Genomic DNA, 27,822 nt, shown 5'->3' with positions numbered 1-27,822 from the left:
CAATACATCGCACTAGACCGTGCTATCAGTTTTTTGGGTTACAATATCACATGCCGGAATTGACCATTTTTCATGACCATCATTTTCCTCTCTTTCTCTCCCACAGAAAAGCCATCAGCCACCCGCCATCTAAAAGATCCCGCTCGTCACGACAAGCTCTCCATCGTGTTTGCACGCTCCTGACCCACCCCCCACATCCACGTTAAGTTGTAATTTATTTTCTTGCTTCTCGCCTTGAACCTTTCAACCACAATCTTAGCCCATTTACGTCACTCCATCTCTGCGCGCTTGTGTCGCCCCGCTTGCTCGCTTGTTTCCGAGGGATAATGGACTTTGTAGTCCCGACAATGTCAATTGAATGGCGTGAGGTCTTTGATGAAGAGCGTGAGCTTCCTTGCCGCTTAGCTGCAACTTGCAGTGGTGTAGCGCTGTAGAAAGCATGAATTACTCTTGACACCAACGACCACCCACAAATGCCGCCAATGGGTGGAAGGGCATGTATCCATTTTCATCAGACTATATATATATATTTTTTTATTCTTGTATAACTTTTAAGTTCAATACATTAAATGCAATCTTTCAATTGGTGTAAAAAATGAAAAGATATTGAGGGCATATATATATATATATATGAGTAAGAGAGAGAGAGAGAGAGAGATAGAGAGAAAGAGAGATAGATATTTCACTCACTTGTCCCGACACCTACATCGCTCCATTTTTTGGGAGCTTAAAAATCCCTGGCAGGATAAATAGGAATGTTGACTGTGGTGTGAGGCCAAAAGGCCAAAGCAGAGCGCAAAAACTTCCACAGGCGATGAAGATTCTACTCGGAACTGGAATGATGGCGTTACTACCAAAACATAAAGTAGAAGTTGACTTTTGACTTTGGCTCTGGGCTCAAATACCACGCTGTTGTGGAAGTTGCTCCAAAAACCCCTTGCAGGTTTTAGAAAGTCCTGCAAAACTTAATAACATAATTGCAATGTGGCTTAGCCAATGGCTCAGCAGTACTTGAGGGCTGTGGGGAATGAATGATTGCAAGTTTGAAAACGTGTACAATGCTGCCGTGAGATAGTTTATTTTAATGAGATAAAATCGTACAATAATGACATAATTGAATACTAAAAAAAAAATTAAACCATTTTTTATTCTGCCTGGTTGCCATGGTAACCACATCACCAGGCTAACTGTTATGACAACACGCTCCCTTCCAGCCACTCTATAAACATGCGTAATTACCCTCCCCTTATTTCCTGAAACAATTCCCAAGCATTGATTGACTGTAGCGGTTCATGCGAGTAAACTCATTAAAATACAGACACTGTGTGACCTTTGACCTTGCCATAACCGCACAGGCTCATCAGCGAGGTTGCAATCCGATTCCTGTTTACCGCTCGGCCAAGACGTCGGTTGGAGAGATGCGACCCCCCCCCCCCCTCCTCCTTTCCCCTCCCCTCCCAAATATTGTGAACACAATCCACCCTTCGTATGTGTTGGGCTGCAGGCGGCGTCTTTTATTGCAGATTCCTTTGAGGCAGGAGTATCTGAGGGAGACTCCAGAGAGACGCTTGCTCACTGAGCAATTTATATGTTCTCATCAAAGCGTCTTCTTTAGACCCTCAAGGCAGGTCTTAATTGTTCGACGTGATATCTGCACCCCCCCCCCACCCCCAACCCCTTTTCCCACTCGCTTGCCTTACTTTGACTGTTTTCGTCTCCCTCTTGCCTCCCACCAACCCTCCCTGCAGCTATTAGGAATTGGATTTGGAGCAGAACGATCCATTTAGTCTCTCTCTCTCTCTCTCTCTCTCTCTCACCAACATCCACACCTCCCCTGTAGGCTTCTCTCATCAAAGCCGAGGCTTAATCTGTCTATTTTTACCTGGAGGAACGAAAGGAAGGGGATGAGGTAATGCTTTTCCTGTCCATCAGGTGGGCAGCCGTGCGGCTCGTGTTGAGTGTGATTTAGAGAGGCAGCGCCCCCATGTGGACACAAAAGGAACCGAGACAATTAACGGTGACGCGCATTGAAAACGCTTTTTATCTTTTTAATAAATACGAATAAACGTGGATTTGTCAGACATCGATACTCTCATGATACAAAACGCATTAATTCATAAAAAAAAAAAATTTGACTTTAACTGTGAATAAGTTCAACTCGCAGATGCTGAAGTTCTACTTTTATACCATCCCAGAAATAGTGGAACCTCCAACAAAACACCAAATAAAATAATTACAAGAGCAATAAAAAGTTTTACAAGGTAGTTACTGGGCCATCTTTAACATTTCCCTTCTGACAATATGATGATTTGCATCCACTTTCAAAACTAGCAATGAACATTACTTTGGAAGCCTCGTATCCTGAGATTTATTATCCGTACGCAAAATAAATAATCGTTTGTAGACTTGTAAAACAAATGTCATCGAGCGAGCCAGAAAAATGCCGCACAGTGCTTCCGATGTGTCCAGAAAGCCTCCCGGGCCGCTTGTTTGCATCTCCATTCAGTGTTTATTTTCCCTCCCTCGCTTGCTGTGAAGGCACTTATGTGGCAGAGGCGCTGCATCCCATAGCAAGGAAGAGAAGAGAGACATTTATCTTAAATTGTTCTTTTCACTTGTCTTTGTCGTGCTTCTGACCATTGCAAGCGTTGGCTCGGCGGATGCACGATTTGCGTGGGTGGTCTTTAAAATCAAGGTAGTCTCGGACAAAGCCTGGGTGCCTCTCTATGAAATGATGAAGTTCGTCTGGACGGGAAAAGATGAAGTGCGGCTCTCACAAGTTGTCCTTGTACCGTTACAAAATCAATAGATTTTTTTTTTTTTTCCTTCCATGAAAGGGTTCTTACCATATGTGATTTTCCCAGTGTCTGGTCCATCGAGCTCCATAAAAAACTTTGCAAATTCAACTTCTTTCACTCCCAACATTATTTCCAGAGTGGAGGCCAGCTCGTCTTCGTGGACCTCGCCGCTGTCCTCGTTCGCGTACATCTTGCGCATTAGAGAGAGCTCTTAGTATAAATGCACTACATCAACAATGTATACATGCATACTTTTACACGCATCAAAGCAGATTCTACGGTAAACGTGCTTTTATACCTCGAAGGCCAGCTTGAGGGTCTCCATTGACCTTGATGGTCGGTAAATCGTGGACATGGCGATAACAAAGTGTCGGATGTCTATATGTCCCTCTTCATCCTGGACAAAAAGTAAGAATCGGTTTGCAGTGGACAAAATGAGACATCATATAACTCATTTTTTGATTGTATAGTGTGATAATTTGCTGTTCTAAACTTGCATGCTTCTGTTACAGGAGGGGGCTAAAATACCGGCGCAAGGTAAGCAGAGCTGCATCTTTTTTTCTTTAGGCTTTTTTTTTTTTAGGCTGCACCAATTAGTGTTAGTTTCTCATAAAAGGCAGTTTTTTAAGGCGGATTATTTCCATTTGGCATGTCCCTTTCCTCATCATTGGGCTATTTTGGCAGAAAGCATCTAACAAATGTCATTAAAACACCTGGGTACTGTTTTAAATTGTCAAGAAAAACATATGCATGCTTCCTTTCAATTTTATTCTGAGAATCTTAAATTTTAAACGCTGATCACGCACCTTGTGGAATTCTCACAATCTACAGAATCTCCACTAGAGGGAGCCACTTACGTAGAAACAACACAATTATGAGCAATAACCACAGAACTGCGCTTTTCTACAGAACCACAGTAAAACTAGATTGCATTACCTTTATAAAGGCATACTTGTATAGGATATCAAGTGATCCTCTACCTTGACAAAGAGGCCGATAACATCTTGGAGTGTGTTTGTAACCGGCACGTGAAGGAAGCATGCCAAGTCTTCTAAATTCAGCTGATGTCTCTGCAGCTTCCTGGCTCTGCCGGCCTGCTCCTTCAGCAGGCTGTCCGTGGTCTTAAGCCTGTAACGCAAATTCATCACTTCATAGCGGTTATGGAAATTCACCAGCGGTTGGTCAGCCAGTGAAAATGAAAGTCAAAGTTGTAACGATAGTTTTGCTGTATCGAGGATATTCCCCCTATGACTTTGCTGTACTGCAAATATTTACAGTACACTCAACCGGTAGCGCAACTAACGCTCAAGTCTCGCTTTGGTGTTTCTCTCGAAGCGGCCAGCAGGTGTCAGCGTCATCCTTACGCCCATGGATTGTGCAAGCAGTCAAGCTGACCTCGACTCACCCCAAGCGGCGCACCAGCAGACTGAACTCCAGCAGGCTGCTGGGGTCGTGGATGCGCAGGGGGCCCTGGGAAAAACTCATCTCTCTGTCCTCGAACGACAGATCTGTGAGCGGCACCCCCAGCGCTCTGTCACGGAAAGCCGGTGAAAGGTTAATCGAAAAACTTTGAAAAATGCACGGCGCTGCACTCACTTGGCCATGAGTTTCCGAACGTTGCTGGCGAACAGCGTCGGGTTTTCCTTCTCCTCGTCGGATGGCGTGTAAACTGGCAAGTACTGAGAACGGAGACGGTCCGGTGAGTAAAACATGTCACCGTTCGCTGCGTTTTAAATCCCGCCCCAAAAATTCAAACCTCGATCTCCATGGCATTGTGAGGCTGGCACAGAGTGAGCCATAAGAGCTTGAACCTGAAAGCCAAAGTGGATCAAACAATACGAGTGAGCGACACAACGTCACATTCCTTTTGAGATGGGTTCGAACGGCAGGAAGCGGAAGCAGTGTGTTTGGTGGTTTGTGTTGGTGCGTTCCACTCACGCTCCGGGGCCTTGCCACGTCCATGAAATTGTATCCTGCGGAAGGGAAGCGGAGAAAGGAAATGACAAACATGGACACCCCCGTTTTTTTGTTTTTTTTGAAGGCCAAAGCAGACGACTGTGCAGCTTTTGTGCTCAACTGGTTTTAATGGTGTGAGAGTAGGTCAGGGTGGAGGGCAGAGGGTTCACATTCATCTCCGGTTACAGAGGGGCCCACCTTGGACTGCTTCAAATGAACATGCATGCGCAAAAGAAAAAAAATGTAGTCGTCGTAGTTTTTAAAGAGAATAGAGAAAATAAGGGAAAGGAACTCAGTGTGCGTCATGGCTTTGATTTTACTAATTTACACCAATTTAAAATTTAGCTTGGATCAAACGTATTCATTTATGCTGTCTTGTGGTCAGAGGGAAATCTTGACAGCAACAGGCCTGCAGCTCACGAGGATGACATGTCGTGACGAGTGCCGGCAGGTACGCAGTTGAGCAAGGTAAACGCGCAAATATAATGAAGACGTGTCGCGCCAATCATTTAGCAAACTAGGACATGGGTGCCTTCAGCTACGCGGTTAATTACGGTCTGTACCCATGCGCGGAACTCAAAATAACACTTGTCCCAAATAATCCTTCAGGATGCAGTTTTTGGTCATAAGAAAATATCACTGGATGACATGCGTTAATAGAATGTAAAAAAAAAAAAAAAATGAAACGTTTGCGCATGAGCAAATATCTGTTGTCGTTTGTTAGCCCATCTATGGCGTTTCCCATTACATGTAAGCCATAAGATAGAACTCGGTATAAGGAAAGTTCCTACCTTTGGTTTTAAATTCACAAGACCTTGAACAGGATTTAAGAAAAAAACTCTTGTTTTATGTTTACTCTGACAGAGCGTTTCAACTGGCGGTGGCGTTGCGGACATCCGTGCTTCTTTTCCAAGGATTGGTAATGATCGGTCAAACTGCTGCTTGCTGTAAAGTGAATTGAGTTCAGCGCTTGTGTGGTGTATTTTCGTTCTTGCTCACAAGTCAAGCAAAAAAAAAAAAATGTCCCAGTTGATGGCTTCTATTAAAATAAATAAAATAAATAAATAATATGCATACACTTAATTGAGATCAGAAAAATCGAGAAACTTCGAGGGAATCTGCTGGCTTGTAAGTCATTTATATTTTATGAGAGGAGGTGCATTTAGAGACATGACACCTGTGTGTGTGCGCACACGTGTGTGTGTGTGTGTGTGTGTGCGTGTGTGTGTATTGGTTGGAGAGATGTGGAAATGATGAAAGGGCAGGATGAAATATCATCCTCCCCGAACATGAAGTCATTCAACAAAAGTGGACGTAACGTGAGGGGGCAAACCATGACATCATGCGTGTGTGCGTGTCTTCATATTTGCGTGCCCTTGACCCTGGCCCCCAAAAAAATGACTGTCAATGATATTTACCAGTGTGTTTTGGTATCGCAAAACCACTGGTTGCACTGGGAGTCCTGGGATGAAAGCACCTGGCGAAGCACAGAGGATAAGAGGCAATGAGTCAGAGGCGAGCGCGCAGACAGAACACACTGCCGAAGCGTAGACACAATAGAATAGACCAATGGATTTACAGACTGGAATAAATGAGGATTAGGATCAAGCAGGAGGGGGACAGTAGCTGACAGCAAAAACACGCTTGGAAACAGGAAGTGAAGGGGATTACAATATGCTCGTGAATAAACTGAGTGCCACGCGGCTTTTGTGGAAGTGACCTTCGGTGACACGCAATTCACATTATTTGTAGTGCTTACCTGCCTTGTTGTGTATCAATTTACCCCAAAAATATTTGGGGGAATTCTGTGCTTCCAGGATACAGTTACATAAAAATTAGGGTAATTTACTGTTTTTTTTATTTATTTTTTTTTAATTTAAATTATTTTTTTTTTTTACAATTATTGAAATTTCTGCATTAGATATTTTATCATCGGTCATTTTTAAATTTATTTTTTAATGACAAAATATGACATGTTTTTCACAGGATTGTGACGATATGGTTAAATTAGGCAGTGGAGGCTACGGGCAGGGTAAGCAGAGCTGCAGTGAGTGAGTTTGGATGCACAGATTAGCGTTTACTTGCAAAAGTGGGCGGGGCTTGTGTGTCTGCCGACGTGTAAATGCCACACTATAAATAGTGTATTAACTTCAACAACAAGTTCCCGTCCTGATAAAGGTTTATCGAAAAGTTGTACATACCCGCCTTGAATAAAATGAGGCTTGACCTGTTGGTGCACGTGCCCTCTGGAAATATCATGATCTAGATTTAAAAAAAAAAAAAAGTATTTTTCACAATGAAAGTTACCAGGTAGGATTTGACTAAATTAGATGCGTTACCTGAGGCCACGCCCCTCCAGAGCGCGCTCGCCTCTTAATCTCCTCCACCGTTTGCTTCCTGGAGTCCTGGTCCGAGCGGAAAACAAATACTGGTCTGATGTACTTGATCAGGGCTGGGTAGGCAAAAAAAAAATAAGTGCAAGTGGTGTCACCAGGATTTCGACGTTCGCTCAAGAATGTTAACTCACTCCCCCAAACGGGAATGCTGCCACTCTCCAGTTTGGCGACGATGGAGCACATGGTGCGGGTGACTGGTATGGCGTCAAAGTAGGAGGAGTGCGGTGCCGCCGTGATGATGGGAGCCTCGGAGGGCGCCACCCGTTGGCCTTTCACCTTAATCCAATGGAAACCGCCGCAAAACCACATGGCCCGCATGATGACGCGCAGGGAGAGATCGATAAAACTGCCCGGAGCACAAATCAGTATTTAGTCCACGGAACAAATTAGCGTCAGAATATTTACAGGCTATTTTAGGCCAAACGCTAACAGAAATATTCTTCCACCATATAGACGTGCGCACCTCCTCCACCACGAATGCGGCTCAACAACGTATTCTGAGCGTCCCAGCGAGGCGGCGAAGGCGAAGGGCCACGCCAGCAGCATGAGGAAGGACACCGCAAGGAGTCGAACTGGGAACACCGTCACAGACATGAATCCAATCTGCACATCCAAAAAGAGATTGTAAGTAGAAACGCAACCAAGTCCAGTACACTCTCTTCCATTCTTCTGTATTCCGAGAAGGATCCACGCATTAGTTTCGTCAAAAGGGAAAACGGCGAACTCCCAATTGAATTTCCGCTGACAGTCACGCTTTGTTCCCGAGCCAGTGCTTTAATGGGTTAATGCGGACGCTAATTAACGTCGGAAACACAGCAACATTACTCAAGGGGAATCAGGATTTGATTTGGCAAAGACGAACAAATTCATTTAACATGGTGCATTAATGTGGTTTAGTTGTGCTCGACTCTAACAGTCCTTTTATTTTTTTTTTCAAAACGGAAAGTAAAAAAATAAATAAATAAAACAAAAAAATGCTCGTCAATATTTTTGTTTCATCTCAAATCATCTTTTGACATTAATAGAAGTAGCATTCTAACATCAATTCCGGCCGAACCACCACAAAAAAAATATATATAAAATAAAATTAAAAATATATATATTTTTTTTTTATTTTATTTTATTTATATATTTTTTTAATTTAATTTAATTTTTTTAAGAGCAAGAAATAAACAGTTTTAACCACGTTTTTTGCTTCAATTCAATACATTGTGCTGCTCCATGTATATTTGTTGCTGAAACAATTTTAGCTCAGCAACACTTTGTGAACCTGTCAACGACATTTTGCGTTGTTTATTTGCATTAAGCTTCTATGTGTTTATTTTAAATGAGTGGCAATAAGCTGCTGCTTGTTTGGACGTGATTTAAGCTCACTGAAACCATACAGCACTTGTTTCTCAAATTTTTGCTCACAGGTCAAACCAAAAAAAAAATAGGGAAATATAAAAGTAATCGCACGGAGTAATAACATCAAAATCCAGTCATTGATATCATCTGACAGCCTCATCTAATATAATACAAATAATTCAAATTTCGAGTGCATGCAGTAAAATGAGATGAAAGCCGTTCGCAAACATGCGAGGGAAAAGCCACCCACTGGTCGTATGTTACGAGCAACATGAAGGTCAACCGGGGCAGAAATGAAGATGACTGGAATGACTTTTCGCTCGCTGTGTTCTGACACATGGCGCTCATAAGCGAGGTCACGATAGTGAAGGCCCCGGCTATGCAAATTCACAATGGCCGACCTCGCTTGCATCTCTTCTTCCCGCGCCATCCCTCGTCTCCCGTCTCAGAGGACTTCCCCTCCCAATTGGTCCATCAATCACTCTGTTTGCTCCCCAGCTGCCGACTTCATCTATTATGCCTCAACTGTCTTGCTCGCTGCTTCGCAGTGATGTGCATTTTGTCACCTCTCTGGGGATTCATGGCTTAGCCTCCTCTATCGCTCTCTGGAGGAGCCCAGGTGCACGCTGCAGGGCTGCATTAATAAATAAACAGTTATGAGGCTGATTTATGACGCTCTATAACTCTTCTTCCGGCCTCCCTGCCCCCCACTTGAGCCCGACGCATCAGAGCTTCACAAATCCATCTGGGAGGATCCGCTTTTGACATTTTCTCTGGGAGGATATGACAATGAGCAGAGGGGAAGAAGGTGCCCGTGTTTTATGCCGGTGCCGCTTTATCCGACAACGCCAGCGACAATTAGTGATGGGAAAATGAAGCTTCAAATTTGCTTCATGAACCAGTTGTTGTATTTTTGAGTCCACTAGATGGCACTATTGGTTTAAATAACGGGTTTTAAAAATGCATTTCAGCCCAATGTTGAACAGACAGTGCCACCTACAGGAGTCCAAAAATACTACAACTGGTTCATGAAGCAGATTTGAAGCTTCATTCACCCATCACTAGCGACAATCTGAACGCTTGCAATGGTCTTTTATATGAAATAATATAACATCGTGATTCGTGAGGATAAGTGAGGCAGAAAGCCAATGGATGGATATTAGCAATAAAAAAAAATAATTCTATTTATTACCATTTTTTTTTAAATCCAGACATCATCACTACATTATACATTACGTCATACCAGGGGTGGGCAAACTTTTTGATTGGTGGGCTGGACCAGGAGCAGATGGATGGAATGTTATGGTCACCTCACCTCATTAGAGAAAAAAAAATACATTTAATTTTAAATGAAAATGAACAAAAGCATTACAACAATATGTATGTAACCACACTATTTCGAAAATAAATTTCATTTAATTTTTTTCACGTCCGGCGGACCGGATTCAAACGTTTAACGGGCCCCGTGTGGCCCCCGGGCCGTAGTTTGCCCACACCTGCATTATTCATTTTAAAGGTATTATGTGACAGACAAGCGAAAGATATTGTTTGAACATGCCACAGCGATATAACTGTTAGGGCATTTTTTTTTTTTCAGTATGCTAGACAACTTGTCATTCCCGCTTTCAAAGATGTCAGTCAGCTGCTTCAGAGGGAAATACCAGCGCAAACATCCGACCACATACCTTAACTTAAGTACACACAGTTGATGGACGGGTGAGGGAAATTCGATCTGCTATCTGACGATGAGGGAAATCACTCTAATGATTTTTAAGAACCTGCTTGATTTGAATCACATTAACGCCGTGCCAGCTAAGTAATTGTATATCCAGATTATGATAACGTATATCGTGATACGGGTCATTTAACTTCAAATTTCCCTTTTCTCTTTTCCTTTCTCCATAAAACACATTTTTGACGGAAAACAAAATAAATTGAAGGAATAAAATAATTACAGAAAAGCAAAATGTCGCGGAAAAATACCATTCAAACTTTTGTCTAGTCGAACCAGTTTTCAAGGAATGTAAACTGGTGTGTGTACATTGCCGCAACTGACATGTTTGTGTACACTTTTATGGAGCATAGGTTTATTTCGAGAGTAAGGCACAGGACAGTCTAGGACAGGGGTGGGCAAACTTTTTGATTGGCGGGCCAGAATGGATTCTAAAAAATTCACAGAGGGGCCGGAGCAAAATCAGATGGATGGCGTGTTTTGGTCACATCACCTCATGGGAGAAAAAAAAATACATTTAATTTGAAATGAAAGTGAACAAAAGCATTACAACAAAATATCTGTCTTTATTTCAAAAATAAAACATAAACAAGGTTCTTTGAATTTTTTTTTTCAAGTTTGGCGGGCCGGATTAAAACGTTTAACGGGCCCCCGGGCCGTAGTTTGCCCACCCCTGGTCCAGGATGATGCATTAGCGTTGCAACCGCCAAAGTCAAAAATTGCCACATAAACGCGGCGGGTTATATCGGCATACCGTAGTTTGTTTTTTTTTCCTCTAACATTCCAACAAAGAATGCGGAATGTTGAGACTTGCCAACAAGTTTGGCTCCATTTCCATTTCGTTGCTCAACTCAAACACGTCTTTTGGATGAACCAGAAGGTCAGATAATTAGCCGATCTTTCCATTTTCATATTGAAATCTGATGTCTCCCTGCAGACGCTGGCGGCGGGATTTCCCTCTCCAATTGCGACCATGACGAGTCGAGACGTGCTCAGCAATCAAGGTCACGCTCCTCCTGAATTTTGGATTATCAGATCTTCATCTCGGGACACAGCGAACGGTGTTGCTTCTCCTGATGTTTGATGAACGTTTTGCCACCGTGTTTCGTTTGAGAGCTGGACCTGGAAGCCACAGCAGGATGTTCACGGCTAGGAAATGTGTGACTCAGCTGGAATGTTTTACTGTCTGTCTGCTTCCTGAGCTGCTTGCTCTATATTTCTGCTTCCAAACAAAAATATGCACGCATATCATACGGGATTTATTTGCAACTTCCAGTCTGTCATGCGCACTGTCACTTTAAGAGGGAGAAGCGTTGCCTGCACACTTACACACCCTTGTTATTCATCAAGTTGATTTCAACAAGTCAGGGCTCGAGTGTTATTTTGTTTACAGGTCGACATCTTCAGAATAAGTTTTTTTAATTTCGCATTTCAATCCATTATTATTATTTTTTTTTATAGTGCTTAAAACTGGTCACCAAATCGATCGCAGGACACTAGTGATGGGAAAATGAAGCTTCAAATCTGCTTCCTGAACCAGTCGTAGTATTTTTGGACTCCAGTAGATGGCGCTCTCTGTTCAACATTGGGCTGAAAGCACACTGACTTGGCAATTTTTCAACCCTTTATTTTAAACCAACAGTGCCAAAAAGTACAACAACTGGTTCATGAAGCACATTTGAAGCGGCATTTTCCCCCATCACTGCAGGACACAACCGGAAGCCGCTAGCTTGAACTTCACACTTAAGACTTCTCGAGTGGATTTCCTAGAGGTGATACTTTCAGTTATATTTAACTTTTCAGATCATTTCGTTTGGAGTTGGCGTGACAGGTTTTTGTTTGGCTTTTAAGCCCACGGCAAGTATAAAGTCACGTTTGTTTATGTAAAACACTCACTTGTCTGAGGTGGAAAAAAACACACCTCAGCGTCACATTAGTCAGCAGCAGAGGGAAGTGTCAAGCAGACCGACTTCAAGTTTATATTTACGGGTATCCTGCTGTCATCTGGCACAAACAAAACTGTTTACAAGATCCTTCAAACGCCCGTGGATAAAGTGCAGCGATAAGCGGCCCAACAAAGACATTCCATGACGGAGAATCGCAGATTTCAGGAAGACGGAATGCGAGCGCGTGCACAAGAACATTGCTTATTGCCGTGAAAGCGCGGAAAACTCGATTGTCTCAGTGGAAATAAATAAATTGCCGCACTGATAAACTTGGGAGTATTTCGCAAGTCTCTAAAAGTCCACAAAGAAACTCTAGTGTTTATAAATGAAGACAGATTGCCGAGGACAAAATTAAAGAATTGATCAATTGACTTGAATTTATTTTTTTATTGGCCTGTGAGATTAAAACAGAAGCAGAAGTCATCCTTCACCAAGAGCGTGTCCATCGATCCATCGGTTGATTGATGACGAGGCATTATAAAGTGTGCCTCGATTTAGGAGGGATCGCACAGCTGTTCATCAGCGCAAGCCGGCGAGGCTTCGGGTTCATGTTCGCTTCGCCACTGCCAGCCATCCATGTCTTGTTACGCCATAAACACATCCGCAATGTTTTAGCCTCGACTTTTAGACAGTTAATCCTTCCTCAACTACAATTGCAAGTATTCACACTTAGAAAGTATTAGGAGTGAATAACAAGGTTGGGCAATTTGAAAGAACTTGCTTATAAAAACAGTGCGAAGGATGCAGAGTGATTGCAATATTTGTTCGATGTGGTTGCTCTGGTACACAGTGGATAAACAAGTCTACACACCCCCGTTCAAATGACTGGTTTTCTGATTTTTTTTTTTTAAAATTGATTACAGGATAATCACTTGGATTATATTCACCATTAATATTACCTGTGATCTGTAAACTCAATTGAAAAATGAAAAGTTTCTCGATGGAAAGAAAACAATGTGGTTGGACAGTTATAATTTGGGGGGTGTGGATGTGTTCAGAATGAACCAATCATATGAAGACTCATGTTTAATGGGAGTCAGCGCATAACTGGTGCCATTTAAAGTACTGCTGAATCTCCCCAAATTGGGTTCAGCAGTTCTAGTAGGCTTTTCCGGACATTTTTGTTGCCGCATTTCAAAGCACAATGCCACAGTCCACACACAGAGAACTTCCATTGCATCAAAGGAATCTCATTGTAGAAAAGGTATGAGTCAAGAGCAGGGCACAAACAATTTTACAAGGCGTTAAATAGCCCTGATGTAAATTGTAAAAATATATAAGTAATTGATGACCCCTGTAGGATTTTTAACTGCCTGTTGATGCCACAAAATGATAGCAAAGCGCTCTATTTGTCGAAATAAAAAGGCTCCCCGATTTAATTCAATTCTATTTTTTTGCCACAAGATGGCAGCAATTAACTTCTCAACAGTAAGATGGCAAAGCATGACTTTTGTCGAAATGAACTTACTTTAAAATAGTTCCTTGTCACCAAGACGCATAAGGGCTTTGTATAGAGAGGTGTGTTTAATTTTTTGGGGTTAGATGCACACGCACATGACTTGTCTCTGATGGGTTCGTTAAAAAAAGGCATATGAAAGACTTGTTTATTGTGCACGATTTCTTGTTTTAAGAACACTCTTGGGGCAGAAATGACCGGTGGCGGTTATACCCAGAATAAAAGTATTAAACTTCCAAAACACATGACAAGTATGAAAACAAACAGCGCCTTACCTTTATTTTGTCTGCCATGCTGAATTTTAACGTATGAACGAAAGGGTTCCTGCCCCATCTGGAGGGGCGAATGCCCGACGAGTTCATTGCTGCGCGTGCACGCCCTAAGAAAGTGATCAAATAACGATGGAAAACCGGTGTATTTTACTCAAAAGTCGTTCTTTGGTCTGGTGCGCGAGGCGTGTCAAGCGCTGCGTGTCAGCGTAGAATTGCGCGTGCGGGTCCTTGCGATGCTCGCGCAGGAAATTGAGGTCTTGTTACAAGAAGCTTGCAAGATTGCACACGTTTATTTCCGGTTGTAAAATAAAAGACAACGTTGACAACGTCAACTTTGATCCCCCCTCACCACTCTCCCATACGCTGCTTTATTGACGCGTTCGTTTATACGTTGGCAAGCATTTCAAAGCACTTTAATATAATGTACATTGGTGGAATTTTGAATTCCTTGTTAAACTCGTAAATGTGCTCCTTTTCACATACAAACTGTCTCGAATGTTTATGTTATTTAATGAGCATGGGATTGGACAAATATGTACATTATTATTTTCATAAGAATACATACTGTTCATATGTATTGATATATGTTACGTGTACGTGTGCACACAGATACCGTTCGTCAAAAATAGATAATATAAATTATGTAACATTGAGCAAATTATGATGAGAAATGTGTACTGCAAATCGTGGCAAATTGAGCGTTCCTGTATATAAACCCCACTATATTAACGGTAATTGTAAAATCTCAATGATATTAATAACATGTCCACAAGGTCCCACTACGAACAGTTCCCTCGCCAATGTGACAGTAACGCATATTATTTTTATTTGATTTTCATTGAACGAATCACGACGTGCAAATTAAACAACCAGGTGGTTTGAAGCGTGACGTCATCGGAATGCGCCCAGACCACCGAAGAAAACTGCAGGTGACAGGTATGTTTTGCATGCAGCACAATACACGTTATTTAGTCAAAGAAATATGTCGCCTTTACTGCATTTAGCTAGAAAAAGAGACCTTCCTAACAGGAAATGAGGACTCAGTGAGGAAACGTCATGCTACAACAGGCAGCAATGACGATCTCTTAACTATTGTTCATGGACCGTCTTATTTGTCTCACATTTTATATTTGTACCATGACTGTTGTGCAACTCATTTTTTCAGGACCACGGGCAGAGTTGTCGGGCACGGATATTATATAAACATTTTTGGGGGAGGAGGATACATTTCCAGGAATGATGTATGTCATGACTTGGGCTGTTGCAATGTCCTTCAGTTTCTATTTTCACACTTGAAGTTTACACTGACATTTTGATGCTGTATTTAAGCTGTTGAAGTTTGGAGCTTGGTTTCAGTTGAATTCAGAAATATTTTTGCCGGTGCTTCCTGTCCATCATCTCGGCAGCCGTCACTGCAGACTCTTTATCTTCATGGTGAGTGAAATTGCCTCCAAATCACAGGTGTCAAAGGCCGATATCCTGTATATTTTAGATGTCGCACTCCGACAATATGTCTGATTGAAATGATCAGCACATCAGTAAGCTGTGTCGGAGCAATTTGTTTTTGTGCATGTGTCCTTCTCACAATAGATGTGTATGCATCAACAGAAAATAATGTTTTTGTGTATTTGCAGTACTCTTGGTTTACCGTCATGGAGGTTCCATTGGATTTTACTGGTGTAAGCATGACAAAACTGCCCATGTCTATCCTTAGAACATGTTCAATTTTCCTTCTTGCTTGATGCCACCACTTTCCTTTTTTTTTTTTTATTTTTTTTATTTTTTTTTTTTTTAGGTTAGCAGCCTATTGAATTTTTACCACACTAGTGATTTTTTTCTGTGTGCTTGCCTTACTTGCAGGTGTTGTGGTGAAAAATATGAATCCAAAATTAGGAGGTTGAGGGGTGCTGGTATAAAGTTTGAAAATCTTGCAAGACTAGAGGACAGCACATTTTGGAAATGTTTTAATTTTGTATTAACAGTTATGGTTGCAGATTTGCCCATTTCAGAAACGAAGGTAAACTGATGGCCACTGGCTGCTTGGACTCCATTTTTGATGAGGTTGCCATGGTATGAAAGGTGAATAAAATTTTACAGACACTAATCATGTGTATACATGTCCAAAGCATAATATTTTATTCCCTTGAATTTAAGGATGAACATCTGGGTGCTGGAAGCTACTGGAGAATATTTAACAAAAAAATCTTCTCCGGCAGATGTCCTGAAAGATGATGAAGGTGCAATCCACAACAGTAAGTTGGTGAATGTGTTTATTAGGATACATTTGTGTATATGTATAAAATTGATATATCAGTAGAGAGAGGAGGAACCCTTGTGGGTTTTTTTTTTTTATTTTATTTTTTGTCATCCTTAGGTGTCGTGAATTGAAGTGTATGTTCACTTGAATTCAAGGACATTTCCAGAATCCCCCTCCAACCCCACCATATGCATGCAGTGCAATGAAATATTCAAGGGCTTGAGGGAATGGCGTGGAGAACTCATCGGCTTGACATCGGACTCCAAACCTTCGCGGATGCTGAGGCGAAGATTGCATCATCATGTTTGGATCAAAATAAATGTGTTCTTGCAGACTTTTTTGGGAGTGGATGTCTGAATTGACAAATGCATGTACATGCTCATGAAAGCTACAAAGATCTAAAAATGTGTTGTCTTGTAAAATGACTATCAAATATAACACAAAAACAGCCTCGTTTTGTGAACAAATGAGAATGAAATACCTCTTGCAAACACACCCGAGTTTTGTAAATAAAAATAACACAAAGGTGACCACAATGAATGGATAAGCCTTAACGGCCAAGGAACCACGTAAAAATGACAAAAACCATTTGCAAAAAAAAAACAACATAGATTTATGTGTGGAAAAATAAATTTTAGAAAATATTCATGTGGGAGTTATTGGTTAGGTTTGAGTGTCATCACATCATCACGACTACTTGACAAGGGACGCCAACCATCACTAACCTACACGATTTTATTTTGCAAAGCACATCGTGTAGTTTCCATCCTCAGATGTGTGCAGCCAAGTCGATTCAGCTAATTAGAGACCGGTAAATACAAGTAAAAATTTTGGCGTTTCTCCAACCAGATGGCCGAATGGTATAAGATACTGCTTGGTGTCCAGACGAACCTGGTTCGATCCTCACTCGGTGCTCCAACCCCAAATTAAATGGTGCCTAAAGTGAGATTCGAACCCGGCTCCACAGTTTACCAAGCAGCATCTTTAACCATTCGACCATCGGAGATCTGCTACGTAAGTGAGGTTGCTCATACATATAGAGTTGTTCACCAGACTTCATTCCAAATCCCTATTAAATAGACTGTTAAATCTGACAACGTGAATTTCCTCCTTCAGTCAGGCAGTAGTCGAGAGGTATTTGATCTCGCTTAGTGGTGCCGCGACCCCTGTTCAAACCCCCTAAAGGGCATTGTGAAAAATGGAATTGGCTGGTTTGGTTTTTTCAGGCAACGTCACTATGCTAGGATCATAGTGGTTAATTCGTTTTGTAGTTTTTTTTTTTTTTTTTTTTTTGCGGTTGTGACGTCATCACCGGAAAAGTATTTAAGACGGCCCAAAAATAGCCGACCGTTCTTTCGCTCCTCTGACAGCCTCCGGTCGTCCTCGTCCTGCTGCTCCGCAGCTCCTCCAGATCAGCCAAAACTTGCTCAAGGTGAGTCTTCACTCTTCAATACACTCTTCAAACTCACGCATTTTGCTCACTTTGAATGCAAACTTCCACTTTAGGCATACACACGCCTTGCTAACATGCTAAGCTAAAACGTTTGCTCTTTTTTTTTTCTCCACTGTTTTCCAGCAGCCGGACAAAAGTGCCGTTTTGGCGAAGGTAAGTAGACAAAACTTGGACAGAAATTCACAATCAAACCAACTGAATAAAGTATATCTTTAATGCATGCGTATTAATTGTCTAATTTCTGTCTACAGGTGCATATCTTCAAATTGAGCTTAAGGTGCCCCACTTTGTCAATTCAGAGGTAAACCATTTGAATCAAGTGCAGATAATTGTTTTCATTTTGTCCACAGGCTTGGATCTTAAACGGAACGACCAGATTGACTGCAAAATGGCACAAGTCTTGTGTGTTTTGTCCGAAAGATCATTATTAAACAGACTAAAAAAAACAATGTTCTTTTTTTCATCCATCCACATGCTAACATTTTCAACAGAATGACCCTAAAATGGCTGACATGACTTCCCGCGTCTTTTTGGGGCACGGCTGCAACATGGTCGCCAACTATCAAGTAGCAAAGCCGCTAGCTTGGAAGGCTAAATATTAAAATTCAAACGCTTGCGTTACCATGTCTTTCAGGCCACCACGCTGTTGTCCTGCTTCGCTCGCTGCTCTGCACGCATCATGTGGTGATCATTAATCAGCACAAGTGTGAAATCAAGGTGAAGAAAGGGGGGGGGGAAAACCCTGCCACAGGTGGTTCTACTCAACGTGCTCTCGGGTGCTCGTTACATTTAGTAGACTCACCTGTGGTTAAAGCCAAACTGGGGCGTGGTTTTTGCTTTCTGGTCCTGCATTTGCCACACCTGAGTCAGGTGAGAACATGCACTCAACAGCAACACATTGCATTGTTAATTTTAATGTGAGTTGCAGGATCACACGCTGAACCTCTTGCGGCACTCCAGGAAGAAGCAGCAGCCAATATTCCGGTAGAGACAGAAGCAAGGTAAGGAGATCCGATCAAACTTTCCAGCACTTTCCATTAATTTTTTTCTCCCTCTTTTTCTGCAGTCATGACAGAGCTTCACTGAGCGGAATAGAACAAGATGCATCAGGTGAGTTAATTTTTAATGAAATAAAATGAATGCTCGGCAAGTTTCTCTTCAATTTTGCCAAAGACTCAAAAAGGTACTTTACCATTCTCATGTTTGTCCACTAGGTGGCGCTGGAAAACCGTAGTTGTGCAGCATGGCTCGACTTCTTCCACGGTGACACGCTACCTGCTGGGCAAAGAGACAAATTCTACTTCAACTTGTGGAAGGTCCTTAAAGCTGCCTAAATTTTAAATGTTGAGACATGCAAATAAACGCACTGAATGGCAGCTTGACTGGTCCTCGTTTGTGCGGAGTTTCAGGAGCTGGCCCACTGAAGATGGTGAAACGTGACTGAAAAGTGCGTCTTCCTCCGGATGAGCCCTCCGCTGGTAAGGGAAGGCACATTTCAGCTAGCATGTTGCAGTTGTCTAAACAAAGTACAACGACGAGCTTTCTTGTTTCCAGGATGGCGCCGAATCGAGTTCTTACTCACAGCCCGAGTCCAGCGCTGAGCCGAATGACGGCAGCACTTGCTTTGCTTGTTGCGTCCCATCCACAAGGTGCTGAAGCCAAATTTGGAGGCACCCTGAGAAGTGTGAGATGAAAAGCTCTTGAAAGGCTTTTTATTGCACAATCCTCATGACAACTTGATAGAATATTTTTTTCTTTCCCCTTTCTAGGCAACAAGAACATGATCAGCTGTGAACAACTCGTCTTTCTCACTGGTAGGTTTCAAGCCCAAAACATTTTTTTGTTCTGCACAACAAGATGACTTAACTTTTGACTCACTTTTTGTCTTAGGTCCACACGCTTGTCGACTCTTTTCTTGCTGGCCGACGACCTCACCACTCTGCAACGAGTAGACTTTCATCCGACTTACTTTGCTGCTGGCCGACCACTTCACCACTCAGCAACGAGCAGACTGTCATCTGACTTGTTACTTTGTTTGATTTGTGATGGTTTTCTCTGCAAAAGAAATAAAGCTTGTTTGAAATAAGAACATTTGAACTCTAAACTTCATTCTTAAACATTACAAAACATTAAAAAAAAAAATTCAAAAGTTTTTGTATTAAAAAAAATCTAGTTTTTTTCCAGATTTATTTTATTTTTTTTTTTTTTTTTTTGGTCAAAATTCCCCAGACCCAAAAAAAAAATAAATTCTACAAAAATGTCGAAAGTGGGCAGGTCAAGGCTGGAATAATGCTCCATGATTGGCTGACGGCTGTGGAAGGAGGTGGAGCAAGAAGAATGCAAGGCTGTGATTGGTTGAAAAGGTGTGTCTATGCAAATTAGGTGCTCAGTGATTGGTGGGATTTGAGGTGGGCGTGACCATGCAAACCTAGGGCTATCCGATTGGTCAAAAATGCAAAAGTGGGCGTGGCTATGCAAATTGTAGTCTTCTGATTGGGTGTTTATTTGTGGGCGTGGTTATGCAAATTTAAGCTGCAGCGTGATTGGTCAAATTCAAATCAGGCCGAGTTTAGGGGCGGTCTTCGCAACACTTAGGTTTTGGCAGGTAAGTTTGACTTTGCAGGTCAAAGTTGCACCTCCGTTACTACATGGAACACAAGCCTTTTACTGTTTCCCTCCATCTCACATGAGCCAAAGCTCGATGAACTTAAAGATTCATCTGGTTTTGAGTCATGGGAGACAGAGAGGAGTAGTAATGTTACGCTTGTGTCCACAGCAGTAGTGAGTGATGTGCAACTCTCACCTCAAGCAGCCTTTGAATTGTTTGCCACTGCAGCGACCACCATGATGAGTTGGCGGCAGGTTGACGAAGAAAACGCAAAGACTCCCATTCAAGTTGAACAATTTATTGGACACAAAGATGACATGACTATTTGAAAGCATTTGACCAGTCAACGTTTGTGTGGGCCAATTCAAGTTGCACACACAAACATTGGATAGAAGCAGCTTAAGTGTTGCGTGCTTGATGAGCTCACGCGTGATGTCACTTACTTGTGACACACAGCGCGTGAGCACAGCTGACGTCTCTCAATGGAACAAAAACTAAGTGCCATGCACATGCACAACATCATCAGCACAGACTTCTGGACATGTTTCAAATGACACTGATGTGAACCAACTAAGTCAAATAGACATATATTTTTAACTAACTTGGCCCACATTATTGTCACTTAAAAACATGTCAGAAGCGTCTGCTGGCGTTTGTCGTGCAGTAAGTACATGACGCACCAGTTTAAGTTCAGTGAGAAAGGGCGGTGTACTCGCGTCCACCTTGTAGTGCAATGTGACATCACACGTCAGCTCCTCAAGAACCAAACACAGTTCACTACTCACATGTGTCTAAATGCTGGTTGGTGTCCCTTCCGCAGGTCCCAGAAGTCTGTCGGCTGCACCTTTGGACCCGAAGCCTCCTCGGTCTGGTCGGGCGGAAAAAGCAAAAGCAGTAAGTCTATTTGATGAGATTTCATTCACCAAACTGGACCGTCCTTCTTCTGCACAGACACACAGCAACACAAAAATTAATACAAATCATCCTCATGGGCTCAGGTTAGAACTTAATTGACAAAGACAAAAACGAACAACATTGTAACTGCAAATATAGTTATTTGTATAAAGGTAAGATGCCCTCTCAGTTTGTTTTGATTTTTGTAATCATATTTTTATTTTATTAACATTTTTTGTAGTTTTAGTTAACTACAATAATCTTGCTATTCACTTTTTTAAACACAAAGAGGGGTTAGAAAAGTCACTATATTTTGCAAAAAGTTGCTAAGCTGTAAACACCGAGTAGTCAAGTCAAGTCAATTTTATTTGTATAGCCCTTAATCACAAACAAGTCTCAAAGGGCTTTACATAGCCACAATCGACATCCCCGATCTTAACCCCCAGGAGGGCAAGGAAAAACTCACAAAACCTCATTAGGGGAAAAGTGAGAAACCTTGAGAAGGGACCACAGATGGGGGAATCCCCCTTCCAGGATGACCAGGCTGCAATGGATGCCAACTGGGCAGCCTTGAGTAGCCCTTTGCTTTAGTCAAAAAGCCCCAGGTTGTCAAGGTAACTACACACCTTCCTTTAGACACTTAAGAACTATTTTTAAACTGAAAAAAAGTCTACTTTAAGACAGAAAAATAACACTTTATCTTTATATTTCAGGGTCCTTAAATATATTCTCAAATAAATCTAAATTTTACTTAAGCTAAAATCGTATTTACAAAATAACGTGAAGGCAAAGCACGGTTGAAGGAAACAAATTGTGAACAAGTTTTTTTTTTTTCTCGAGTTGTCTTCAATGTTCAATTTTAGATAGGAAAACATACGCGATAGCTTGTTCCCCTTCAATGGACACAGCAACACTGCCCCCTGGCGGACAATCTCTCAACACTTGAATGCTGCTAATTGCAGTCTGCGAATATATCTTGAAACGGTTATTGACGCAACTAAACGCACGAGTCCGCCGATCAACAAACGCACATTCGACACGTCACACGCAAAATTAAATATTTACAAAACAACACAAGACAAACGCTTTTAACAGCCGAGTGCTCCTTGTAGGCCTCTTTAAGAAATCTGAGAATTATTTTAAACGGACGAAAATGTGTGTTTCCTTTCATTCAGGGAACTCACATTAATTATTTTTAAACATTAAACATTGTAAAGTGAGTAAAAAAGTACCTAATAAAAATATACAGTATATTTTAGGATCCATAAATCTTTTCTCAAATAAGTCTAGTTGACTCGATTTAAGCTAAAAACATATTTTGAAAATAACATTGTTTACATTGTATTGTTTGCTTAGGTTATAATTATTTTTTGGGATTTTGTATGCTTATATTGGTTGATAAAGAATGTTTGAAAAAAATAAGAGTAAAAAAAAATGTACGCGTTGAAAGGCTATCCCTCCTCATTCCGCTAAGGGGCAGCGTTGCAATCTACATTGATAAGGGAAGCGGTTATTGTCTCAAATAAACGCACGTGTCCCTAATTGCAAAAACGAATATTCGACATTTCACACGCAGAATTATTTACAAAAGTCACAATAAATGCAAATAACAAAAAAAAAAAAGCTGAGTGCTCCTTACGGGCATGCTAGCCGACGACCCAACGTGTTGCTATTGTTTGTTGATAATGCGAGCGAGTGCACCAGTAACGTCGAGAGTAACAAGAAACAAACTAGAGGGCATAAGAGTGGCAATTACGCTCCTAAATGTTGTCCATGCATAGACCTAGATATGCAAAAACCAAATAGACACTTTAAAAGTGTTTAAATTACTCACTGAAACACAGCTGATAGTCACCGGAAAACTTTCCTTTTGTCCTTCTTATCCATCTACGCTTTTTGCCGGATTACGACCAAAAACATTACGCTCCTTTACCCTGCCTTTCGTCTCCTCTAGACTATTTACACGGGATGCTTGCAGCAATATGTACACGTGTGGCATTGCTCAACATAAACAATGTCTTTTGTCCTTTAAGACTTCCGATACCGGGGTGTGTCGTTGTAACCGGCAGGACAGGCGAGGGGCGGGGCGTTACGAGGGCGTGACGTACTTCCGGTTTGTCTTTCGCAATGCTAATATGACTATGTGCTCGGTGTATTTTTTTATTGTTTAAAAGATGATAAGACGTTCCATCTTAAAAAAACGGGTCAATAAAAATGAAAAAAATCATACACAACTCAAAGTCGCCAGCCATTAGCAATAGCGCGCCCTTGTATGTACGTATCAGACAATTCCTCCCTCTTGTGGAGGAAAAATGAATAACAGCATTTAAAAACCATCAACCTTTTAATCCTCTATAACTGCTTTTAGAAAATAAAGGCAATATTTTTTTTCACGACTTCCATCATGATATAAACGGTCTATTTTGTGTATATAACTGCAATAAGAGTAAAAATGTCAACAGGGGGGGTGTCACCAAGCAATTTTATTGTGGCAACAAAGTTTCAATCTTCAAAACTCCTTCACGTTTCAACCTTGCCTCTGCTTGTGTCTCGGACTTTGTCATATATATATATATATATATATATATATAGTATGACACAATGGCAATGTCACTGCATGTTGTTCTCAGTGGAGACATGCTGTCCAATGTTGAGGTCAAAGCCAAAGTCAGCCAGCCGCTGCGGTTCGCCAAGATGGCCTCCAAGCTAGGCCAATCGGACGGCAGCATCATCAGGCAGCACGACACTTTCTTTCACGGCCGCCAAGGACGATTCAAGCTGCGAGACTTCATGGTGCCTCCGTCCGTTCGGAGTAGAAACGTCAAAACACATTGGTTTTGTTTGTTTGCGTTTAGGATGGCTCGGGTCAGCTGATCTTCTACGAGCGTCCCGACACGGACGGACCCAAATTGTCTCACCAGCCCAGAGGACACGCTGGAGAAGACCTACACGGCCTCCCTGAAGACTCTGGAGGAGGAAGTAGTGGAAAAGATGGGCATCCAGGAGGACAGGAGGCACCGGCGCTCTTACTGGTACTGAGCCTGGTCGGTAGACGTTTCTCCGATTCCCCTGGACACACCACAGGATGGTTTGTTTAAAATGGACTGTATGTCATTGTTATCTCATGAATAAATGTCACCATTAATACTCTATGCATATCTTTGTCCAAATAGAGCAGCCTGACTTTAATGTTTACATTTATATGACATAAATGCAGTCGTTTTGGACTACTCTGATTTACTTGGGGTGTATTTCTTTTCTTGTTTAGTGCACGGTAAAACCTCCACTTAACGCCACTTTTAAAAATCAAAGGCAGACATATAATTTGGAAAAGTAACGAGTCAGGAATTTGGGCTATGAGATAAAGTGATAGAAAAAGAATGGACTTGACGTTCCCCACATGGCCACACGTATGAGTCCCGGCAGGGAATGCTGCACTTGATTGGTTTATTATGTAGAGGTGGGGGCAAATCTATACAATGTTGGGGTTATGAATCATTAAGAGACCCTTTCAAGGAGCTTGCTGGCGTTTTAAGGGCCAATTACAGCACCCTTGCTATGGTAATCATTGCCTATTGTTTCATAAAAATCCCACACGCAGTGTAAGTTGACTTTTTACAGCGCATACCCCCTTCAGCATCCAGATGCTGCAACCCTTCTTTCCTCGGTGCACTCTGGAAAAAAAAAGTTGGTCTTCAAATTGCTAAGTCGATTTACTTTGCAAAATTCAACTCCTTTCAATTGTATGATGAGAATGTTAAAACGTCATTTAAAATATCGTCTTGCACTTAATAATGATTTCACAGACAGTTTGAGGGTGGAAGAATTAATTGACTTTCCATGATTTTCTATGAGACGTTGGGCCTTTTTGGGCGACTATTATTATTTTTTTTTTTTGTCTATGCATCCAGCTGCCAAAGTCATTGAATACGTCAGTCTGGGTTTGTCGCCATTGCACGTCAGTGCAGTAACATGGTGATGAGGACAGTATTCGTGGTCGAATGGTATAAAACAGGTCTTGGTGTTTCGAAGAATCTAGTTCGCTTAGAACTTAATTGAAAAATACAAAAACAAAAGGACATTTTCAATGCAAATATAGTCAGTTGTATGAATGTAAGATGCACTTTCAGTTAGTTTTCATTTTTGTACACGTTTTCATTTTATTTTTATTTTTTTCTGTTTTCGTCACTTTATCAGTTTTGGGTAACCATAATAATCTTGGTAACTTGCGACTCACTTTTTGTTTAACACCCTTTTGAAAGGGTGATAATTCGAATTTTTGTTTGGGAAAATTTATGCTGATATCGGTTGATTTTAAAAAATACGAGTGAAAAAAATGTACGCGTTCAAAGGCTATCCCTCTTCAGTCCGCTAAGAGGCAGTGTTGCAATTTTATCAACATGTGTGTGCGCCCGGCTTTATCAGCTCGTCTACTCTGTTAGGTGTCGCCCAAACTGCCGAAGGACGGCGATGCTGAGGGTGTTTTCGACGGAGACGAAAAGGTTGACGTGGCAGCAAGCAAGGCGACCGAGGAAAACACCGCAGCACCGGGAAAGCAAACGGCAGATAAGGCAAGTTGTTGCACACCACTTGCCACGCTCGAGAAAATTATTTTTGCATCTCCATCCCGCCTGATAGATAATTAAGCACGGCGTAGAACTTTCTGGGTTGGATTAGGAATTTTGTGGTCCTTGCCAATGCACACGTCTGCATTCACAAATACACGCATTTGCGGATATTTTTTTTAACTTGCTTGCTATTGTTGGCTGAAGACACAGTCACTGTTTTTAAAGCGCTCGCAGATGCCACATGATGGCGCCAAAGCCCCGTCTAATGGATAATTATGACAACTCAAGTTTTCTTTTCCAAAGATGCAGTTAAAAGCTTAGCCATGACAATGTTTTTCTTTCCCGGCAGGCCGTGACAGAGAGTGCTTAACGTCAGCTTCGTGACAAAAGAACCCGTCGATGCTTCTCACCTGGAACGGAAGCGTGGACGCCATGACGTGCAGGAAGCCAGATTTCACAAGATCCATTTAATATTCACAACAACAGCAACAAAAGGCGTTTGTATGGCGAGACAAACAAATGTTCATTTGTTAAATTGGGATATCATATATCCCAATAGTAACAATAATTGGATTTCAAAACCAATTGAGCTGTTTAGGGCTCGTTTATAAATGGGGATTTTGATGTGTATTTGTTTTTTATTTTGATTATATTATATCTAAATTTCTATATATATTTAGACCCTGTGTCAGAGCGACAATTTTAGCCTTTAATATGTTACTACTTTTGAGGATTGTGTTCGCAAGCAGAAAGACATTCCCGCATGCTCGGCCATGTTAGCGTAAAGCCCAGTTAAACCATTACAAACGTTGACACTCTTCAGGGACATCTTAACCACCATTAAATATGATAAGGGGGGGGGGGGACTTGATGTCATTGTGAACATTTGACTGCATTGCGTTCCAACTGTAGCCCGTTTTTTTTCCATCTTTCATGCGTACCGTATTTCCTCAAATAGGGACCCTGTTGGCCAAGTATACGCACCGGAGCATGTAGCGTCTCGAATGTTTTAAGCGGGTTCGTATCAGTGGTGGTTGTTAAAGACTGGAAGCCGTGATGTGGAGCTGGAGACTTTATGACGACTAGCGTTCTGTGTGTTGTGCTGCCATGTTGACATCCCACACCTGGTTGGGAAGGCCAGTTTGCCGCATTGTCTTTTTTTCTGTAGCTCAAAAGTATACTTTCACTCGACATAAGTCGTAATAGCCGCACAAATGCACCTTCCTCTTTTGCAGTTGAGAAACTAAACGTCGCACCTTGGCCTCTATTTGCAGAAATACGGTATGCATGCTTACAAGTGTTCAGTTTTTGATAGTTCGGCATCAGTAAAAAGAAAATACATTTTTTGATCTCCAAAATTGCTTAACTGGAATTTGAGTCTTGCATTTTATATTTTATTTCCCCACTGTACCTACATACAACTCTTATGTTAGACAACATTGTGATGTTCTAAAATAGGAGTGTTTTGTTTTGTTGTTCAATGTGTGACGTCGTCGTTAATCCACGACTCTCCCCTGCAACAAAACCCAGTGGGAGCCGATGAAGAAAAAGAACAAAAAAAGATTTTCGAAAAGTGTGCATATAATGTAGTCAAAATGTGACCTTGACACACATCATTAACGTGTTTCTCTCCGCAGTTCAAAGTACGCGGCAAATTGATTTGTTCTCTCAGTGTAATTGTTGCTCTCCGTTTTTTCCCCGTTATTTTAATATGTTGCGCTTAGTTTAATATTGTAGATGCTGGTCCATTTAATAAACATGTTTACTACAAAGAGTCTTCACTTTGTCTGTATGACCTGAGTAATTCAATATGTAGTCAATTTACGCATTTTTTAAAATCATGTGGGGTTGTGCCAAAATTATTGCATGTTTGGCGTTTGGATCGGGCGCATGCGCTGAAGTGATTTCCCTGTCCTGGGGCGATTGCTTCATCACGCCTGGATCCAAATAAATGGTTTTGATGAATTGTACAAAATAAAAAGAAATATCCATTGCAAACACTTCCTAGTTTTGTATTTAAAAAAAGCCCTTTTACAAAGGTGAGTACAGTTCAGGAAATGATTTGGAAAATATATTAATACTTGATTATTGAATACAGTTCATTCTGTCTCCTTTACACCTGATCTCGTTGGTCCTTTA

General features: G+C 41.6%; 4 protein-coding genes and 2 long non-coding RNA genes across 27 annotated transcripts in view; 4 read left to right on the top strand and 2 right to left on the bottom strand.

The window, feature by feature from the left end:
- Window positions 1–12,828, top strand: part of LOC148321520 (uncharacterized) — a 106,065-nt gene extending 93,237 nt beyond the window's left edge. For 3 of the 10 annotated variants that reach the window (XR_015846842.1, XR_015846845.1, XR_015846843.1), the window contains 4 exons: window positions 107–3,206; window positions 3,311–3,335; window positions 4,134–7,774; window positions 11,167–12,828. The gene's annotated coding sequence lies outside the window, so the exon portion shown is untranslated. The remainder of the gene's footprint in view (window positions 1–106; window positions 3,207–3,310; window positions 3,336–4,133; window positions 7,775–11,166) is intronic. The other 7 variants (XR_015846851.1, XR_015846850.1, XR_015846849.1 and 4 more) reach the window with 7 other exon arrangements.
- lpcat1 (lysophosphatidylcholine acyltransferase 1) lies at window positions 2,012–14,168 on the bottom strand. Its single transcript, XM_088318531.1, has 15 exons — window positions 13,907–14,168; window positions 7,614–7,753; window positions 7,282–7,496; window positions 7,094–7,206; window positions 6,956–7,016; window positions 6,173–6,231; window positions 4,737–4,771; window positions 4,555–4,609; window positions 4,395–4,477; window positions 4,204–4,329; window positions 3,779–3,926; window positions 3,097–3,195; window positions 2,847–2,988; window positions 2,638–2,745; window positions 2,012–2,558 (listed from the first exon to the last, which is right to left on the bottom strand). Exons 1-15 carry the CDS (start codon window positions 13,991–13,993, stop codon window positions 2,503–2,505), a joined length of 1,527 nt encoding a protein of 508 aa, XP_088174657.1. The 5' UTR covers window positions 13,994–14,168; the 3' UTR covers window positions 2,012–2,502.
- Window positions 14,169–14,798: 630 nt separating this feature from the next.
- LOC148321518 (uncharacterized) lies at window positions 14,799–16,497 on the top strand. Of its 7 annotated transcripts, XR_015846984.1 has the most exons (7): window positions 14,799–14,839; window positions 15,069–15,144; window positions 15,233–15,337; window positions 15,538–15,582; window positions 15,764–15,982; window positions 16,058–16,155; window positions 16,278–16,497. It is a non-coding gene; the product is annotated as an uncharacterized LOC148321518 (long non-coding RNA). The 7 variants fall into 7 exon arrangements; XR_015846982.1 differs by lacking the exon at window positions 14,799–14,839 and having other exon boundaries at window positions 14,846–15,144; XR_015846983.1 differs by lacking the exon at window positions 14,799–14,839 and having other exon boundaries at window positions 14,846–15,337; window positions 15,886–15,982.
- An 842-nt stretch (window positions 16,498–17,339) lies between these two features.
- Window positions 17,340–19,702, top strand: LOC148321517 (uncharacterized). Of its 4 annotated transcripts, none has more exons than XR_015847034.1 (11): window positions 17,340–17,592; window positions 17,737–17,766; window positions 17,865–17,914; window positions 18,248–18,364; window positions 18,542–18,614; window positions 18,680–18,723; window positions 18,828–18,929; window positions 19,023–19,091; window positions 19,168–19,297; window positions 19,383–19,427; window positions 19,504–19,702. It is a non-coding gene; the product is annotated as an uncharacterized LOC148321517 (long non-coding RNA). The 4 variants fall into 4 exon arrangements; XR_015847035.1 differs by having other exon boundaries at window positions 17,345–17,592; window positions 18,248–18,330; window positions 18,856–18,929; XR_015847033.1 differs by having other exon boundaries at window positions 17,352–17,592; window positions 17,740–17,766; window positions 18,248–18,330.
- LOC148321516 (uncharacterized) lies at window positions 17,806–23,165 on the bottom strand. Of its 2 annotated transcripts, none has more exons than XM_088319497.1 (7): window positions 22,950–23,165; window positions 21,007–21,164; window positions 19,492–19,668; window positions 19,196–19,288; window positions 18,981–19,088; window positions 18,806–18,888; window positions 17,806–18,695 (listed from the first exon to the last, which is right to left on the bottom strand). In XM_088319497.1, exons 3-6 carry the CDS (start codon window positions 19,571–19,573, stop codon window positions 18,824–18,826), a joined length of 348 nt encoding a protein of 115 aa, XP_088175623.1. In that variant the 5' UTR covers window positions 19,574–19,668; window positions 21,007–21,164; window positions 22,950–23,165; the 3' UTR covers window positions 17,806–18,695; window positions 18,806–18,823. The 2 variants fall into 2 exon arrangements, with proteins under 2 accessions (XP_088175623.1, XP_088175624.1); XM_088319498.1 differs by having other exon boundaries at window positions 21,007–21,089.
- On the top strand, window positions 20,945–27,455 carry LOC148321515 (uncharacterized). Of its 3 annotated transcripts, none has more exons than XM_088319496.1 (4): window positions 20,945–21,115; window positions 23,971–24,203; window positions 25,558–25,686; window positions 26,033–26,046. In XM_088319496.1, exons 1-4 carry the CDS (start codon window positions 21,017–21,019, stop codon window positions 26,037–26,039), a joined length of 468 nt encoding a protein of 155 aa, XP_088175622.1. In that variant the 5' UTR covers window positions 20,945–21,016; the 3' UTR covers window positions 26,040–26,046. The 3 variants fall into 3 exon arrangements, with proteins under 3 accessions (XP_088175622.1, XP_088175621.1, XP_088175620.1); XM_088319495.1 differs by lacking the exon at window positions 20,945–21,115 and adding an exon at window positions 23,749–23,908 and having other exon boundaries at window positions 23,971–24,147; window positions 26,033–27,455; XM_088319494.1 differs by lacking the exon at window positions 20,945–21,115 and adding an exon at window positions 23,749–23,908.
- The last annotated feature ends 367 nt before the right edge of the window (window positions 27,456–27,822 follow it).

The sequence above is a fragment of the Idiotropiscis lumnitzeri genome, chromosome 16 (genome assembly GCF_059441095.1).
Source record: "Idiotropiscis lumnitzeri isolate Australia: NSW breed Sydney's pygmy pipehorse chromosome 16, RoL_Ilum_1.0, whole genome shotgun sequence".
Taxonomy (NCBI): Eukaryota; Metazoa; Chordata; class Actinopteri; order Syngnathiformes; family Syngnathidae; genus Idiotropiscis; species Idiotropiscis lumnitzeri.
This window is presented reverse-complemented; position numbering and strand designations above follow the sequence as displayed.